Raw genomic sequence first — 16,876 nt, 5'->3', positions numbered from 1 at the left:
ATTATTGTAACTTTTCAGGTATTTTGGACTGTTTGAAGATAAGATGGAAAGCTGCTTCTGTCAAAGTCCTCTTCGCTGAAGTGCTTTGAGTACAAAACTGTAGTATGTGAAGGGACAAAATCTTTACGTTGAACAGCAGCAATCCAATGCTGTTGAAAAAAGGGCTGTGAAGGAAACCTACGCAAAGAACAAGTGACAATTACCAAATGGTGGACAGTGGCTACTTTTTGTATGAATGTGTTAGCTCAGAGTTTCCCTAGGTGTTCAGGATATCCACAATGAATATCCATTGGAGATATTTGCATGCACTGCCTCCACTGTCTGTAAATCTCTGTCAGGACTATTCATTGTCTGCCTCAGGTAACTCCAGAATCAGGTTTGGGAACCATGGGGTTATCCTAATTACCATCAGAGGCAGACATGGTCGTATAATTAACATTATGATTTTTATTCATCCTTAGGTAATAACTAAGAAAATGCTATTCAAAATGATATTACAAAGCATGAAGTTGACTTGATTAACTTTTGCTGTATATCAACCAGTAGTAAATAATAGTAATAAACAATATTAAGTGCATCTTTACAATATATCACTGCATTCCACAAAACAAAAAGAGCAAGATCCCACAAACCCTCTTTCTCTTTTGATTTAGGCAGAGGGGAACAAAAAAGATTTTAAATGTTCCCAGGTTTCAACCTAATTCATATTAAATGTGGGATATATATGTCATAAATAAATAGACAGAAACTCTGAATGTGGAGCACCTCATTCCCATAACATGATGTCTGTTTTAGTGGCCCTTTACCAGGAGAGAAAAAAAAATCTCTTCACAAATACAGGGTGTCCTTATAACCAGGCCCTCTAAACGATACACTGATTACAATTTATAACAAATTACTACTCTACCTATGAAATGTTTTTGTTATTATACTTTGTATACATCTGTATACTGCACAAGCTGCCCCCCCCCCCCCCAAGGCTAGCACCTCTCCTTCTTGCACCATGATCCCTGTTCACCTGTGGACAAGCATTTCTCCATTGGCCTAGTGTGTTTCCCCCTCACACTCTTTCTCTGTCTGTTCCCCCTTAGGTCCAGCATCTATCCCCCTTTTGATCTGGGTCTTTCTCCCTTCCCTTCCAAAGTTCCTGCATCTCTCCTCCTCTCACCTTTGTGCAGGCCTGGCATCTTTCCATTTCCCTCCTCCTTCCCCATGGTCCTCCAAATGTGCAGTGGGGCTCCACTAAAAGCAGCGCTGAAAACAGATTGCTTTCACCTGGGCCCAGTCCTCTGCCATGGCCTACGCACAGGAAATTGCATCAAAGATGTAGGACATGACACAAGAAAAACCCTGGTGGTCCTCGAAACAGGTTGCATGCAAATTCATCTAATGTATGTTCATTATGGGCAGCTGAAAACCTGATTGGCTAGGTTGAGAACCACTGACCAAAGCATCTACTGCCCACATAAAACACAGCCAACAGATAATACATAGGTGAAAATACTTTGTTTTTATTTTGAAGGTTAATTTTTTAAACAAATGCATACACTGTATTTAATGGCTTTGGATAATTTGGTTTACCGTCAACTGCCCCCTCACCTTTAGTTCCATATGTACAAAACATTGTGTAGTGGTGTTTATTTTTGCTACCTGGTTTTGGCCTGATGGTTTCCTCTTGCTCCACTGGAATTGGCTTATGTTTGCTAATAGCTACTTGGGACTTTGCTCCTGTGCTTAAATTCTCACCAGTTACTTTAGTACAATAATCATGATGAAGGGCCATAGTTAGGAGCCCACAAACTGCTAGGAAGGTGGAACTGCAGGCTCTGACGCCAGATCATAAATGTCTGGATATCAAAGCTGGCTCTTTCAGGCTCTGATACTCAGAAGTAAATATGGGCGGTAGAGACCATCAGCGCCGGACTAGCGCCCACATTTGTTCCAGCGTGCTCCAAGCCGGTGAGTGCATGAAACGAGCTTGCCGGCTCTGAACGCAAATAACATGCAAATGCATGCTAAACAGCTCATTCCATATTCCTGCTCAATGCTCAGCGGACAGTGTGCCCAAACGAGGGTGCTCTTTTCACGGCAAACCCTACGCCAGTTCGGAGCTGGCGTTAAGATTGTGCGGAGAAGGGGAGGAATAGGGGTGACTGCTGTCACAGCTCTGGTGGTCCAGTGGGCCCCCAGATCCACCCCTCCCCCCCCAAACAAACAAGGGCCTGGTGGTCTGGGAGCCCTTATATGGTAGTTAAGCCCCACCCAGTGCATCCCAGGATGCACTGAGCAAGGCCCCACCTTTTTGAGGAGATGCCCACAGGAGGAGGGTGGGAATGCTAGTCTCTCCTCCTGGAAGGTAGGAGGGGGGCCACCACTAGACCAACAGGACTAGCCTGCAGTTTGTGTGCAGGGAGAGGTTAGGACAGGGTCCTGGGCATAAGGCCCACTGGACCACCAGGGTTGAATTTAATTTTTGCGGGGGTTATATCTTTGGGGAAATCTAGTTATACGGTTGGGGATCTGGGGGTCCACTAGAGCACCAGGGCTTTAGGTTTGACAGGTCCAGGCTTTTCTGCTACGGGAGAAAAGCCTGGACCTGTCAAACCTCTTCTGCGGGAGGATTGTACCTGGGCTCTTGAGCAACAAACATCCTTTCAAAACAACAGTGGTATTAGAACAGGCAGGAGAAAAAGCACAGGGAGAGGTAAATTAGCCAGAACGGAGGGGGGGGGGGGGGGTCCCATCCCTACCCTACCCTACCCTACCCTACCCTACCCTAGCACATTGAGCTGTATAACTCTGCCCGGTAGATTAGTATAATAGGAAGATACCACACTGGGTGTTGCGGTGCACTTAATCCCCACGAAACAATGAAAAGAAAAACAAGGGGGAGTGGAGAAGATAGGCTCTTCACAAACAATGGGGTAGACATATAATTTCAATGAAAAAATAAAGTTTATTAGAATAGGTTGACTCAACACAGCTGTGTTTAACTCTGCCCCTTCCCAGAGAGAAAATTCTAGTGGTGGTGGTGCAGGAACTACATTTAGAGATCAAGCAAAATTTCCAGACTTTTTCTACCCAGGTGTGTGCCTGCACAGTGTTTATCACCTGTGGGAGTTACTTCTCTTTCAGTATTTAACCCCAGGCATTAACTGATCTTCGTTTTCCTGTAATTGTGAATCTTCACACTTGTCCAAAGCCTTCTTGAATCCAAAACTAGCTTTACATAATCACCTTCATGTTTTCCTATAAACTGCACTAGATGAACTCTGCTTAAACCAATAACTTCATGTTAGACTAGGAGGGGTTTTCATGATTTTTACCAGGCTTTCAATGGGGCACCAATACTTTCACAAGTCTTCAGTTGTACTTTGAGGTGTGTTAATACACACAGCTGCTCATTTTCAAAGCACATAGACTTACAAATGTTACATAGAGGGGCATTTTGATAGTGCGTCTAAGTCTGACTTTGGACGTTTTGCCTAAACATACCAAATCTGAAAAGGAAATATAGCCATTTTCTAAAAAAGAAAAACTATCCCCACAGGTTCTGGGATAGTTGAAAGCTACGTAATGGAAAAATTAACTACACCTCACAGAGATGCAGTAAAAGTTAGCACACTAACCCGTTATCACATCATTAAGAATACTGTGTGCATTTGGTTCATTAGTGTGTCTTAGAAAATTTGGTGCACACTAAACTGAATTAACACAGGTAAAGTTGATTAATGTGAGTTAATTTTCTGTTTATTAATACAGTGTGTGAAACAGAAAAATGCCTGAAAATTGGGAAGTAAAAAAAAACAAAAAATGAACCAAAAATGTTTTTCCATGCACATCCTTTGTAAATGAACAGAAAATTTAGGTGCATGTCCTTACCATGGGCCACTAACATGAGGGAATTAACATATACTAACGGCCAATGTTAATGCCAAGGCCAGAATAATACTGGGCCCTAGGTAAACATGTCCTCATTCACTTTTTATGCCTCTGTCTCACCAGGATCTCTATTCATGGTGTTTTCCACTCCTTCCACAATCTGTTCTCACACCTCAGATCCTCTCTCGAGGGGGGCTTATAGGGGGTGTGATAGAGCAGCACATTAGGCGCAAGCTTGGGAACAGAGCAAGTACTACCAGCTCTTGCCTCTCGCACAGAACTCAAACAGAAAAGGTCACAATGCAACCTATGACTGTAGGTTGATTTAGTGCTTCCACTTGCTCACATGCTGCTGTCATACTCCCGAACAGCCTCTCCAGCTTTCCTGGCTGCTTTAGAAAGATGAACTAAAGGAATGACAGATGAGGAAGTGGGAATGGGAGCAGACACAATGAGGTAAGATGGATTCATGTGGTTTAGGGAGGGGTTGAAGCCATATAGAAGGGAGAAGAGCATGTCTAGTGTTAGGGATATAGACATTCTGCAGATTACTGGCTGCTGTATTGTTGAATTAATATTTCCACCAGCCACTGGTCTCCCTTAATTAAAAACCTCTGTCTGGCAACCCTGTCAGACATTTTTCAGCCTCGGGTGACAGACTTGGCAGGTTTGTGGGCCCCCTGGCATAAGCTTAGTTTGCTTGTATCTTAATCCTGCTCAGGTTAATGAACTTTAAAACACTAGCCTTTTCGTTTTAAATTCTTTATTATTCCACCCAATATGCCTGGCAAAGAACACTGGCCTTTTACCATGCAATATTTCCTTACGCCACTCCTGAGTGCTGCACCTTTCACAACATATCACAACTCCTGGAACTTCCATTTCTCTGGGAAATGCTTTTTTTCTTGCACATTATTTACACTTGAGTTATGTGAATATTTAGCCTGTTCCCCCATTTCCTTGTCTAGGGAAATAGATTCTTTACTATATTATTATCCTGGAAATTGAAGTGAACTTAAGTTATCTAATCCAGGAATCTAGCCCTCTGTGTGCAAGGGACCTCTTAGTTGGTACAGTAATCTTTCTACAGTCCAAAAATTCAGGGCAAACGTGTTTCACAACCCCAAGAGGAAGCGTACCACTGAAATGCCAGCATTTCAGCTGAGCCTGTGAAGGGATAGATAATACAGGAAGCCTCAGTCAGCTTGTTTCGAGGTGCAGGGCCAGATGTTAGCAAGAGGCCAGAAAGTGCAAGCAGGCTTTCTCAGCATTGCTCTTGCACAATTTTGAAATCACTACATTTGTTCACATAGGCTTGAATTTCCTGTAGCTTCTGAAACATTTATGCCTGAGGATTAAATTTACATCAAGCAAAATGTGTACAGCGTTTTTCTACACAAGTCTTTGTCTGCACAATTATCATCACCTGTGAGAGAAGTTCTGTTCAAGTATTTTTAAAAGATATTTAAATCTTTGGCAAAAGATAAGCTTCTTAAACTTGTGTGTGCAAGTGGAGACCTGCAGTCGGCTTGCTCCTTAGATCTGATCTTTCATTGGTTTAAATAGCTGTGATCATTTATTTAATTCAAATTTGTGGTTGGCTCTTCCCAAATAGCCCAGAGTGAATATACAGCATAAAAAACATTTTCCAGATGGAATCAAGCCAGGCAAAGATGAAGCCCTAGAAAAGACCTTGAATTAACAGTCTAGTTTTATAACAGGACACTTGCGTGAGTCTGCTATATAAAGGCCTTTATAAAATAAAAAGCACCCAAATGCAAGTGCACATGTTTATACCTGCTCTGAAGTTGGTGTAAAATACATGTGCACCTACTGTGTATGTTATAAATTACAGGTGTAGATCGCAACTCTACAATAACAAAGCCCCCAGGAATGCCTACTACTAATCATTTCTATAGTGCTACTAAATGTACACAGCGCTGTACACATTACATATGTATATGCAAATCTTGTAAAGGTAGGCATACTCTTTCCGTCTGCATTCTTATGCGCATATTCGGTCATGCAATTTTATAACCACCCTTTCCTGCATGAAGAACAGGCTTTCAAAAATTATCCCCTTACTATGCAGCTGAAGACTGGGAGGCAAAATTACAGTCAAAGTAAAAGATTGAGCTTTGAAGGTTCAAGCCTAAGACCATTTTCAGTGCTTCTACTACAGAGTAATAGACAGAACAGAGACCGTCTTTGGACAACCACTATACCAACGCATAAAACACTTTCACACTCAAGTGAAACAGATTCTTTTTTTTCAACCATAAATAAGTTTAAAAATAAACAAACAGTTATAAAAATAAATGATCCATCCCCAGAAATATAGCATCGGTAGCATGCATCTTAGATAAATCTTTGGTATAAAGTATGGCATATCGGAAATACATGTTATACATAGCTATGCATTATTGCATTGCTGCTGCTAAGGATAGCATAGAAAGCTTCGGAAAACATTGTCCTTAAGTCTTCCTGGATGTGTCCTCCATGTAGGATATCAAAATATTTCTAACATGTCGTCCAAAGCCAAGTGCAGAAAATCCCACTATCTTTCTGGTTCCCACAGCAACTTTTGCATCTACAATAACAACAAAAATTGTAAATAAAAAATGAAAGCTTAGGAGAGACAGTAGGGGCACATGCAATATTTCTGACTGCAGGCCTCGGTAAAGGATCTACAAAGATAGGGGATTGTGTGGGTTCATTAATGTATGCCCAGGTCCAGCACATAAATCTATTCACTCAATGCACAGAACATGTATAGGAATGTAATGGAAGGCTTCCTCTCAAACAGCAAGGCCGCTCGGAAGCTTGTAAATCCAAGCTTACCTCAGAAAAAAAAACAGGCACAGGAGGACAGATGATGTGATGGTCAAGCTAGATGGGTCTCAAACTAGGACTCTTGATACAACAGCGTAGGGATGGCCAACTCCATTCCTTGAAGACCAGCTACAGAACGGATTTATAGTTTACCTCCCAAACATAGGCCGTGGCCCAACCAATCTTGTGCCAAATACGGTGTCCGTAACTAGAGAGCTCGGGGGTAGAAACTGGTTCACTTGGCCCCTCCAACCGATAAGGTATTCCACCATGATGTCTTCAAACTTTTTATCTGAGAAGCACGTTAATTATCATATTTTATTTGTCTTGAAAATAAGACTGTCGTAGCCATTCCTTCAACGGTGGGCTCTAGAAGGTTTGGACATGGGCCATGAGAAAGAGGGCATCGTACTAGAAACTTCAAGAGTGAAAAGTAGGACATTGAATGCAGAGCAGCAGACTGCCAAGATTAAAGCTATTTAAAAAAAAAACCACCACTTGGCAAGGCTGTAGCAAGCTATGTGCAGGCACTGAAACCACATAGGGTGCAAGGGAGGCAGGAGTACACACCTTTCCAGCCTGGGATGCTCCTGCCGTTTGACCTGTGGTTTTGTTCTAGTTCAAAAGCGGGCCCTTAGTGTAAACCTTTGGAAACTGTTGATCCAAAAGCCCATCTGCAACATCCATTTTAGCAACGGAGAACATGAGTAGCTGTCCAGAGTCCCAAATTTCTGAGTCTCCAGAATCACCAGCACCATGGAGTGTGTTGGAGGCAAGGACAGTAGTTGGGTAGGGGGGCAGAGAGGAATAAGTCCAGCGTTTCCTGTAGCATGGTGACAGCTATACTGATGTACTAGAAGGTAAGATATGTGTCTGTGCGGATTGCACGACCCAATTACAGCGCTCTGACTCTTTAACCCATGGCTGACATACAGATTCAAGAAGGCAAAGTGGACAGCAAGAGAAGAAGGTGCAAGAAAACATTTTAAAACCACAGCATTCTATTATAACACACAGATTCATATGTCACAAGTGGACGGAAACTCAATACAGGTTTTTTTTTCATTTCTACATGACATCAGATTTGAAATAATAAAAGCTGGTCCTACCTGGGGAGACGCAGTACATTAAAAGTGCTAAACCAGCAGCAACACTAAAGCAAGTGAGGAAAAACGCCGGACCTGTGAAGAAAAATAGAGAGATTCATCCTGAGAGAGAGAGGCAGCATCTCGAACACCTTACTGAACAGGGAACAATGTACACAAACTCATAAGAACCTAAGCGTTGCCATACTGGGACAGACCAAAGGTCCATCAAGCCCAGTATCCTGTTTCCAACAGTGGCCAAGAAAGGTCACAAGTACCTGGAAAAATCCCAAAAGAGTAACACAGATTTTATGCTGCTTATCCTATTTATTTATTTGTTGCATTTGTATTCCACATTTTCCCACCTCTTTGCAGGCTCAAAGTGGCTTACAGTATACCGTAGTGGCGAGCGCCATTTCCGGAATGAGAAATACAAAGTGGTATTGCATTAAGTTCATAAATGATAGAGTAAATTAGATAATCAGCATGGGAAATAAGGTGGTAGTGCATTAACGTTCGATAGTGACAGAGTGACTGAAGCAGTCAGGTATAGAGAGTTCGGTTTTGTCTAGTTCTGGAAGAGTTTCTGTCACTATCCATCCTAAATACCAGACAACGAAACTCTTCCAGAACTAGACAAAACCGAACTCTCTATACCTGACTGCTTCAGTCACTCTGTCACTATCCATCCTAAATACCAGACAACGAGTGACTGAAGCAGTCAGGTATAGAGAGTTCGGTTTTGTCTAGTTCTGGAAGAGTTTCGTTGTCCGGTATTTAGGATGGATCATTGGGGTATGCCTTTTTGAACTGGTTGGTTTCTAGTAATTTTCAGAAGATCCTAGAAATAAGCAATGGCTTTTTCTCCAAGCCCATCTTAATAATGGCTTATGGACTTTTCTTTTAGGAAGTTATCCAAACTGTTTTTAAACTCTGCTAAGCTAACTGTTTTTACCACATTCTCTGGCACCAAATTCCAGAGTTTACACATTGAATGAAGAAATATTTTCTCCAATTTGTTTTAAATTTACTATTTAGTAGCTTCATTGTATGTCCCCTAGTTTTAGTATTTTTGGAAAGAACAAACAAGTGATTCTTGTCTACCTGTTCCACTCCACTCAATATTTTACAGACTTCTCTCATATCTCCCCTCAGCTGTCTCTTTTCCAAGCCCTAGCCGCTTTAGCCTTTCCTCATAGGAAGTCATCCCATCACATAAGCACCGCCATACTGGGAAAAGACCAAGGGTCCATCAAGCCCAGCATCCTGTCTCTGACAGCGGCCAATCCAGGCTTCAAGAACCTGGCAACCCCCCCCCCCCCCCAAAAAAAAAAAACAAAAAAACAAAAAAATTAATAATGTTCAATGGACTTTTCCTTCAGGAATCTGTCCAAACCCCCCTTAAACTCCGTAAGGCCAGCCGCTGCCACCACATTCTCCAGCAACGAGTTCCAGAGTCCAACTACACGCTGAGTAAAGAAAAACTTTCTCCTATTTGTTTTAAATCTACCATATTCTAGCTTCATCTTGTGTCCCCTGGTTCTATTATTGTTTGAAAGTGTAAACAAACGCTTCACATCTGTCCGCTCCACTCATTATTTTGTAGACGTCTATCATATCTCCCCTCAGCTGCCTTTTCTCCAAGCTAAAGAGCCCTAACCTTCTCAGCCTTTCCTCATAGGGAAATCGTTCCATCCCCTTTATCGTTTTTGTCACCCTTCTCTGTACCTTTTTGTAAATAATGAGCACAGGTCATGCACCATGGAACAGGGCCAAAGGGCAAAAACTGATAAGCATGTGAACCAGAAACTCATGATCTGATAAGACATTTCTGCGTGCAAGCAGGCATGGTTAAGGAGCAATTATAAATAAACAAGAAAATGTGGTTTACTATTAGAGGGGAAACAGATGGTGTTGAAAGAAAACAGGATGATCTTTGAGAAAGATAAGTTGCTAAACCTATGTGAAGTGTTGTTTAAAATAAAGGTATATAAGCAGTTGAATCAGAACAATACTTTGGAGAGACAGTGGCAGAGAACACCTATGTGTAGCAGTGCTGTTCTCCCATTAGAAACTATTGATTGTATCTGTACTTTGGTAAGTAATAAAATTTACTTTTCTCATACGCGGCCTTGGTCTTTTATCACTCCAAATTGTGGGTGGCTGGTACATAATAATTTGGGGTGGTGATAAAAAGACTAGAATATAACATTTTCTAATTCTGCTATATCTTTTTTGAGATGAGGTGACCAGAATTACACACAGTACTTGAGGTATGGTTGCCCCCTGGAGCAATGCAAAGGCATTATAACATTCTCATTTTGGTTTTTCATTCCTTTCCTAATAATTACTAACTTTCTTTGCTGCCACTGCACACTATATGGAAAGAGAATGGAATGAAAACAAAACTCAGCGGTGCTTAGACAGCAGCTCCAGTAATTGGGCAGACTTCTGTGGTTTGAACCTGGATTAGACAGATCTGGATGAGTTGAAGTGAGCTTTGATGGCATTATGGCCATTTATGCCGTAACACTCACGATACTATAATATTTACAGAGTGAGTCATATCACAATAGGTTAATATATCACATTATTTTAATTCATTCTATGATTTTGTAAATGGTGTTATTAATCTATATAAATAATTCTCACCTCAAACATTCTGAAGCTCACTCTGTGGCAGGGAAACACTGAAGCCCTGCACTTAGGCTGTCACCACTCACTCTCACTGATAGACCCGCCCGCAGCCACACCTCTTCCGCACATAATTCGCTACCTCAACGTTCTAATGAAGCTGCAACTTCCGGTTTTTGAGGTGGCAGAGATCGGAATTTTCCCTGAGGTGGCAGAGATATGAATTTTCCCCCATGACTGTTTGCTTCGCCCTCGCGTCAAACGTGATGACGTCGAGGGCGGAGAAATGACACTCTACCAATCGCATCGCTCTGCCCTCGACGTCATCACGTTTGATGCAAGGGCACCATTTCGCCTGCAGGGCCGTCGGGCAACGGGGAGTCAGCTGTTCGCCCGAAACCACAAACGTCCGATGAACGCAAGGCGTGAGGCAGGCAGCCTGAAGGTCAGAGGCAACGAGGGAGCCAGCCAGCCAGCCCGGACGAACGGAGGGAGTGAGGCAGCCAGCCTGAAGGTCGGAGGCAGCGAGGGAGCCAGCCAGCCAGTCTCCACGTGGCACTGCGGGGGGGGGGGCACGACCCTCAAGCACGGAGGGTAAGGCCAGGAAAAGAGGAGGGGGATGGGAAGGAAAGGGCCTTGCTAGCGCCTGTTTCATTGGCCTCAGAAACGGGCCTTTATTACTAGTGTGCATATGATTGTACATAATGGTTCATGGAAGTTTATTTTAGTTATTTTATTTTAAACACTTTGGGTTATCACTGACAAGATTTTGATCCTCAAACATTTATTTTTAATATTTTAATATTGTATATCTTATTTTTAATGTTTTTGCATTTTATTACTTTGATATGGATGTTAATTTTTGTGAAATGTTTATTTATAATTATCTTTGTGTTTTTATGTCAGACCCCTGAGGCAGGCGCTTGTGCGCCGAAACACGGCCCGTGTCGGGTCTTTTTCACAATAAAGGACTGGCATTGTCTCTTTCTTGAAGGCCCAGTGTTGCTTTTTCTTGTTTATATTGTATGCTTGTATGCTGTATTACCCTCTCTTTTGTGATTACGGTCTTTATCTGCCATCATCTACTATGTTACTATGGACTCGATATTCAAAACGATTTAAATGGCCGTTTAAATTGCCTGCCTGGGACAAAGCAAGCATTTTTAGTGACACTTAACCGGATTGTACCACAGAAACTGTCTGATTAGCACTCAAGATGAAACTGACCATTTTGGGGGCATTCTGGGGCAGAGTCAGCAATTAAGCTGGTTAAGTGCCGATATTTATTTATTTATTACATTTGTACCCCGCGCTTTCCCACATATGGCAGGCTCAATGCGGCTTACATAGTAACAAGTAAAAAAGAAAAAGAAATAACAAGGTCTTTAAGAAGATTGTACAAATTGTAGAAAACATAATAATAATGTGGTTAATGAATAAGTAAGAAGTAATAGGAGGGATTAAGTGTAGAAGGGAATGAGCGTAGGGAGATGGGCGTAGGAAGGATGGAGAGGAAAACGATGGGGGACAAACATAAGGAGAATAGGAGATATGGTCGATGTATGACACTTAACTGGTTAAGATATCTGTGTAAAAAGGACCATGTAAAACACAGTCCTATCTTTATGTGGTACTTCGTAGCCGGTCAAGGGCCGAATATCGTACTTAATTGGCTGTTTTCCCAGCTCCCTATACCCGGAAAATCAATGCCAGAACCCGGACCTGGCCCAACACTTAATTTCCAGGTTTAACACCAGTGGCGGTCAGGAAAATGTTGATCACTGCCAGCTAAATATTGGGCACTCTATGTTTAATTCTGGGGATTAACAATTAAAGGGACATTCTTAGAAATGATCAACATTTGATTGCAAAAGTGTGAAAATCATACCGCCAGATCCAGCTGCTGCTCATTGGAAAACTTTTGCTTTGTTTTTTATTTAAACAAAACAAAAATGTTTTTTTGGGGGTGGGGAGGGGACTATGTAATTTCAGATAGGAAATACACCCAACACAAAATGAAACTACTACTACTTAACACTTCTATAGCGCTACAAGGCATACGCAGCGCTATACACCAAACACATAAAGACAGTCCCTGCTCAAAGAGCTCACAATCTAAATAAGACAGGTAACAGACAGAACAACTAAGGGGTAAGGGGAATTAAAGAGGAGGGGATAAAAGGTACAGGCAAGTGAGCAGTGGTTAGGACTCAAAAGCGGCGTCGAAGAGGTGGGCTTTTAGCTTGAACTTAAAAACGGACTTGAAAAACTTGAAACAAATGTTGTACTTTCCCTGTCACTTAACAGTGATGCTATGTCCCTACTGGAGCTGCTTCCCAACCCTGGTTTCAACTGAGCTGATAATGGAAGGTAAATAAAAGATGGTGTATGGGGGGGAAAAAAAAAGAAGTAAAAAGCACCAAATAAGCTTCCCTTTAAGACAATATGATCTCAATTATCTGCAGTAAGAGCGATGATAATAATTGATTGGTTTCACATGCTTTATCTTAATGCACGGAATAAACAGGGTCTTCAGTGCTATGTACAGACGTTAACATGGGTTATGTCGTATTATTCAGCGATATGCATGTATTTACCCCTGTCGTTGAGAATATATTTCTCCTGGTCACTGTGAACCTCTGTAGAATCTGAGGCTTCTAGAAATAAAAAGCAACAGAGCAGCAATTAGTTCAGAAAACAACAAAAATACATTCCTAGCAGGTGTGAGAAAAGCCAGTTCAAGCACTTCTTAAAAGTATACGAGTGTTTCCAGGAGGGAACTTGTACCTCAGCAGGGATTTCTGCATACGGAAAAGGATGTCGTAAAGCTCCAGAAAACAGTTGTACAAGTTCATCTCCACAAATACAAAAACAGCAAAGGTTTTTAAAGAGTAGTGGCCAAAGTCCACACATCCACAAACCATAGCTACTCTTTTTCTTTGAAATATTTAACATTTTATACGGGAACATTTTCTGTGCATTTTTGGACTTTATTTCCTGATTTGCAGACTTCTTTTGGTATGTTCCACACATCTATGCTAATAAGACATTTTTCTTGTGTGCATTAATTATCATAATGCATGTTAATTCATAGGTTAATGGGTATTAGGCTCAATCGATTTTAAGGCACATTAATGAATTAAGGTTCCTAATGTGGGTTCTGAGTTCTCTTACAGTCTTAACCTCATTTCTAAATCTGTGCAAGTCCGTTTCGCCTGTGCAGTGTCCAACTACAGAGCAGATGAGCCCCCCCCTAACATCTCAAAGCTATGCCGTGGTCAATTTCTATACAGCCCTCAGGGAGATATGACGATAGGATCACAGAGAACCTACAACAGATATTAGAGGCTACTGCTTTAAAACTTATTGAAAATAAAGGTAACACTTTTGTAAGGATTCTACCTCCCCCACTGCTTGCTAGGACACTGCGGGGTTGATATTCAAGAGTTTAACCAGGCAGGAGAGGCTCATTCCATAATCAGCTAGGTTAGGGGCGGGGGTGTAGCCAGACACCCAATTTTGGGTGGGTCCAAGGTGGGTGGGCGGGCGGGCGGGAAGAAGAACCCTACCCCCACTCCATAGGCAATTCAGTTTCTCCCTCTCCTGCCCACCCGGTTTCTCAACACCCCCACCTGCAGATCTTCGCTGGCAGCGAGCAGCGACTGATTGCTCGCATCAGCCCCACAACCTTCCCTCTGAAGTACTCTCACCTATGCAGAAACAGGAAGTTGTGTCAGAGAGAAGGCTACGGGATAGGCGCAAGCAGTGTGTATCAGTCGCTACCAGCAAAGATCTGCGGGAGGGAGAAGTGATGGAAGTTTTCAGCTGGCGGAGCTCGGGGATCCTTGCCAGCTTCTACTAGGTGGGTCTGAGCTTAAAGTGGGTGGGCCTGGGCTGGTTAGGGGCACAGTTAGGACAGAGTTCCAACTTATTCTATATTCAGTCCGCTAACCAGCTAAGTAAGCGCATAAAATTAGGACAGCAAACAGTAGACATAACCCAGGCATTCAGTGATCCGCTAAGCTAACTGCCTTTATCACATTCTCCGGCAACGAATTCCAGAGTTTAATTACACGTTGAGTAAAGAAAAAGTTTCTCCGATTCGTTTTCAATTTACTACATTGTAGCTTCATCGCATGCCCCCTAGTCCTAGTATTTTTAGAAAGCGTGAACAGACACTTCACATCTACCCATTCAACTCCACTCATTATTTTATAGACCTCTATCATATCTCCCCTCAGCCGCCTTTTCTCCAAACTGAAGAGCCCTAGCCGCTTTAGCCTTTCCTCATAGGGAAGTCGTCCCATCCCCTTTATCATTTTCGTCACCCTTCTCTGCACCTTTTCTAATTCCACTATATCTTTTTTTGAGATGCGGCGACCAGAATTGAACACGTGTGTTCGTAGTGTCCAAATGTTTGTGCCCTTCCTTTTAGAATAACCCCATGAATAATTGCACCACAAAATTATGAGGTCACTTTTTAAAGGGATTCAGCCAGGTTAATTAGGGAGCTATCTGGATATATCCCTGGGGCTGAAATTTGTGTCTCCCCATCACATAATGGTTAAACCTTGCCAACTTTCACAAGGTGAACATTCAGCCATGGGAAACAGGAGTCTTCCTAGTGGGAAGAGAGTTCGGGAGAGGAAGAAATGCAAGGATTTAATTTCAAACAGATCCCCACATAAAAACAGGTCTGGAGGTACTGCAGCCTTAAACTTCAAAGGGAAGCTGCATGAATACTTTCCTCCTGAAAGGTCTGTGGGTGTCTCATATTTGCTTTTTTGTGTGTGTGTGTGGGGGGGGGGGGGGGGGGTGGATAAGAGTTGGGCGACTGTGTTTTGCAATTTAAGCGTAAACCACGCAGAACATCTTGCCAGGTGTCAGGACCTAAAAAGAGAACTGCATTCAAGGCAAAAAAGTGCCACTTTTACACTGCTTAACTCAAGCTATTTCTGTTTCACTATGTACCTGGCACAACAAGAGGAAAAACCAGACTGCTGTAATAAAAAGAAAAGGACTTCTGCAAAGTGAATCCAACGATTCTTTTGTATACAAAGTTTCCAATTTACTGACCTCAAAGTGGCAGGAGCTCAGAGCAAATAAACCTGGCCAGTGAGGAACTGTAACTATACAAGTGGCATTAGACGTCACGCCACCAGCTGGAACCAGAGGTGTAGCTAGGTGGGGCCATGGGCCCCCACAGATTTAGCCCTGGCCCCATCTACTTTTGACCCCCCCCCCCTTGCCGACGACCCTCTGCCGCCACGCTGAAGAGGACTTCGGCTGGCGGGGGTTGGGGACCCCCACCAGCAAAGGTACCTGGAGGTAGTGGGAGAGGGGCTACAGAGGTGGGGGGGGGGGGGTCTAAAATGTGCCCCCTCATCTTGGGCTCTTGACTCCCCTCCCACCGAGGTCTGGCTACGCCCCTGGCTGGAACTCTACAAGACCTGTAACAAAGTCGAACAAACAAAAACACATAGCCCAGTGTATCTAGACAAAGACACACAGATATGTAGCTTCCAAATGCCAGGTGACACCACATTGACAACTGTTGCTCAAAACAATACACTTAGAGCCTGATGCTCAAATCTAACGCCAGGGTTAGAGCCCAATGGCACTGGCATGAATCTGTGCAGAATGCTAGGGCTGGAGCAAAGGAAACAGCATGTGCACCAGAGACGGCTGCAAATTGTATTTAAATGTAGTCAAATGTATGTTAATGAGATCATTTGCTATTCCCTCCTAATGCTCAGAGGACAGCACACAAGCAAACCTTGCTCTTACCACTGGAAAAATTACGCCAGCTCTGCGCTGACATTGTGGGTTTAAAGAGAGGATTTCTTACGATTTTCTGTTGAAAATCTGCCACTTATGATTTGTTTTGGAAGTGGAAGGAAGCCCGTGGAAGCCTCTAAGTGCCAGTACTGAAAAACAAATGTGTGCGAGTCCGAGGAAACCCGAAAGAGAAAGCACACATTGGTGCCCGTTTCCTGCACTTAAATATAAGCTTTTCAAGTGAAAAAATGATTTTGAAAAGCTTATATATATCAAGACACAAAAGAGCGGCGCCAATGTCTGCTTCGCTTTCGGGTTTGCCTGGCACACGCACACAAGAGCTGCATTTACTGCGAAACTCATCTGTGCATGTGCCAAGCACATTCCTCCCCCTTGCTTTCGCTTTTACAGCGTGCAGATAATTTGAATGCCATTAGCTTTGAGCATTGGACAGCTATGTTTCTCCACTGTTCCTGTAATATGGTGCCGGCGCTGTTTGCTTTAGTGCTGGGGTTTTGAGCATTGGGCCTAAAAGGGGATAATTCTCTACAGGTCATCAGGATCGTGTGTGCTAAGCATGGATTCTATATCGGCAATTGGACACATAACTGCTGTTACAGAATACTTGTGCAAGTCCGTAGTTGGAAGCCTAACTTTAGGTGTGA

At 42.8% G+C, this 16,876-nt stretch overlaps 1 protein-coding gene across 2 annotated transcripts in view; it reads right to left on the bottom strand.

The window, feature by feature from the left end:
• Positions 1-3,510: 3,510 nt before the first annotated feature.
• The window catches only part of CARD19 (caspase recruitment domain family member 19), a 33,200-nt gene continuing 19,834 nt past the window's right edge, over positions 3,511-16,876 (bottom strand). For both annotated transcript variants that reach the window (XM_030205735.1, XM_030205736.1), the window contains exons 4-6: positions 13,031-13,090; positions 7,824-7,895; positions 3,511-6,472 (exon numbers count right to left, since the gene is read on the bottom strand). In XM_030205735.1, coding sequence (XP_030061595.1) covers positions 6,357-6,472; positions 7,824-7,895; positions 13,031-13,090 — 248 coding nt within the window. In that variant the 3' untranslated portion in view covers positions 3,511-6,356. The remainder of the gene's footprint in view (positions 6,473-7,823; positions 7,896-13,030; positions 13,091-16,876) is intronic.

This window comes from Microcaecilia unicolor, chromosome 6 (assembly GCF_901765095.1).
Source record: "Microcaecilia unicolor chromosome 6, aMicUni1.1, whole genome shotgun sequence".
In the NCBI taxonomy this organism is placed as follows: domain Eukaryota; kingdom Metazoa; phylum Chordata; class Amphibia; order Gymnophiona; family Siphonopidae; genus Microcaecilia; species Microcaecilia unicolor.
Note: the sequence above shows the minus strand (reverse complement) of the source record. Positions and strands in the feature narration are given on the sequence as shown.